The sequence below is a fragment of the Volvox carteri genome (genome assembly GCF_000143455.1).
Source record: "Volvox carteri f. nagariensis unplaced genomic scaffold VOLCAscaffold_150, whole genome shotgun sequence".
Classification (NCBI taxonomy): Eukaryota; Viridiplantae; Chlorophyta; class Chlorophyceae; order Chlamydomonadales; family Volvocaceae; genus Volvox; species Volvox carteri.
The window spans coordinates 18,595-19,776 of NW_003307693.1; the positions used below are offsets into that span (position 1 = coordinate 18,595).

The following is a 1,182-nucleotide window of genomic DNA, read 5'->3' on the forward strand; positions in this document are numbered from 1 at the left end:
GAAGTTTTGTGTTGGTCTGAGAAAATTTTAAGATGCATCTCAGGATCGTGATTCACCACCACTGCAGCAGTGTCCTCGACGACAGCCGCTTCTGCAGCATGGGTCGGCATCTGCAGCAGAGAATATTGTTAAACCCAATATGACAATAAACATTGTAAATATTTATGAACTGAGATCTTTCACAGAGGAAGGAAATGAGAACCCTAAAGTAGGGTCCGCCGCCTAGGTATCTTTAACCACCCGTTGGGACACCACATACCTTCACTTGTTGCTTGCTAAGCTTTGATGATAAGACAGTAAGCCTAGTGGATCTGCGAGTCTCCAATGGAGCTGAGTGGGTACTCTGTCGTCTGATAGGCGAGCGAGGCGACCGGATATTGTCAACAATGGCTTGAAGTCCTAGCTTTGCAAGGATTTCCTTTTGTTTGGCTATACGAATAGCACGCTCCTCATCCAAGCTTAGGTTGGAATGCTGAAGAAATTCGGTCCTTGATGAACCCTGGACACTTTCCGGACCTGAGATTTTAGGAAACTGCATATGGATGAATTATATGGATGAAAATAATATGGTTTCGTGAGCTGGCCATCATGCAACATGACTTGCACCATGTGCCGTACCCTAACATATGTGTGTGTACGACAGGCAACCCAGCTCCTGTTCAGGGGCTCGGCTGTCACCCTGGCACCTGTACAAACCCGTGGCTTGCAGCCTGACATGTCCATTTACCTGCTGCAGCCCGCTGCCTGATGCCGGCGCCATCCCTAGCTGCAGCAGCTGCATTGCCCCCGGCCGCCCATCCTGTTCCCCTGCTTTGGCGCCTTCGGCAGCCATGGCAGTGTCCACCTCAGCGGCGGCGGCACCCATCTCCGTGTTGGGCTCGATGGGCAGGGCAGAACGGAGGAAAGAGGGACATGGCAAGGGTGGGGGCGGGCCGTGAGTAACTGAAAGCAAGGCTCAGGGGTGGCTTTGTGCCCAGCATGAACAAAGGCAGGCGACTGGGTTTTCATGAGCTGGCCATCACACAACATGACTTGCACCGTGTGCCGTACCCTAACATATGTGCGTGTACGACAGGCAACCCAGCTCCTGTTCAGGGGCTCGGCTGTCACCCTGGCACCTGTACAAACCCGTGGCTTGCAGCCTGACATGTCCATTTACCTGCTGCAGCCCGCTGCCTGACG

At 53.0% G+C, this 1,182-nt stretch overlaps 1 protein-coding gene across 1 annotated transcript in view; it reads right to left on the reverse strand.

The window, feature by feature from the left end:
• Nucleotides 1-1,182, reverse strand: part of VOLCADRAFT_108558 (uncharacterized protein) — a gene marked incomplete at both ends in the record, with an annotated part of 9,023 nt that overhangs the window by 3,495 nt on the left and 4,346 nt on the right. The window contains 2 exons of the mRNA XM_002959271.1: nt 260-532; nt 728-877. Of these exons, the coding sequence (XP_002959317.1) occupies nt 260-532; nt 728-877 (423 nt within the window). The remainder of the gene's footprint in view (nt 1-259; nt 533-727; nt 878-1,182) is intronic.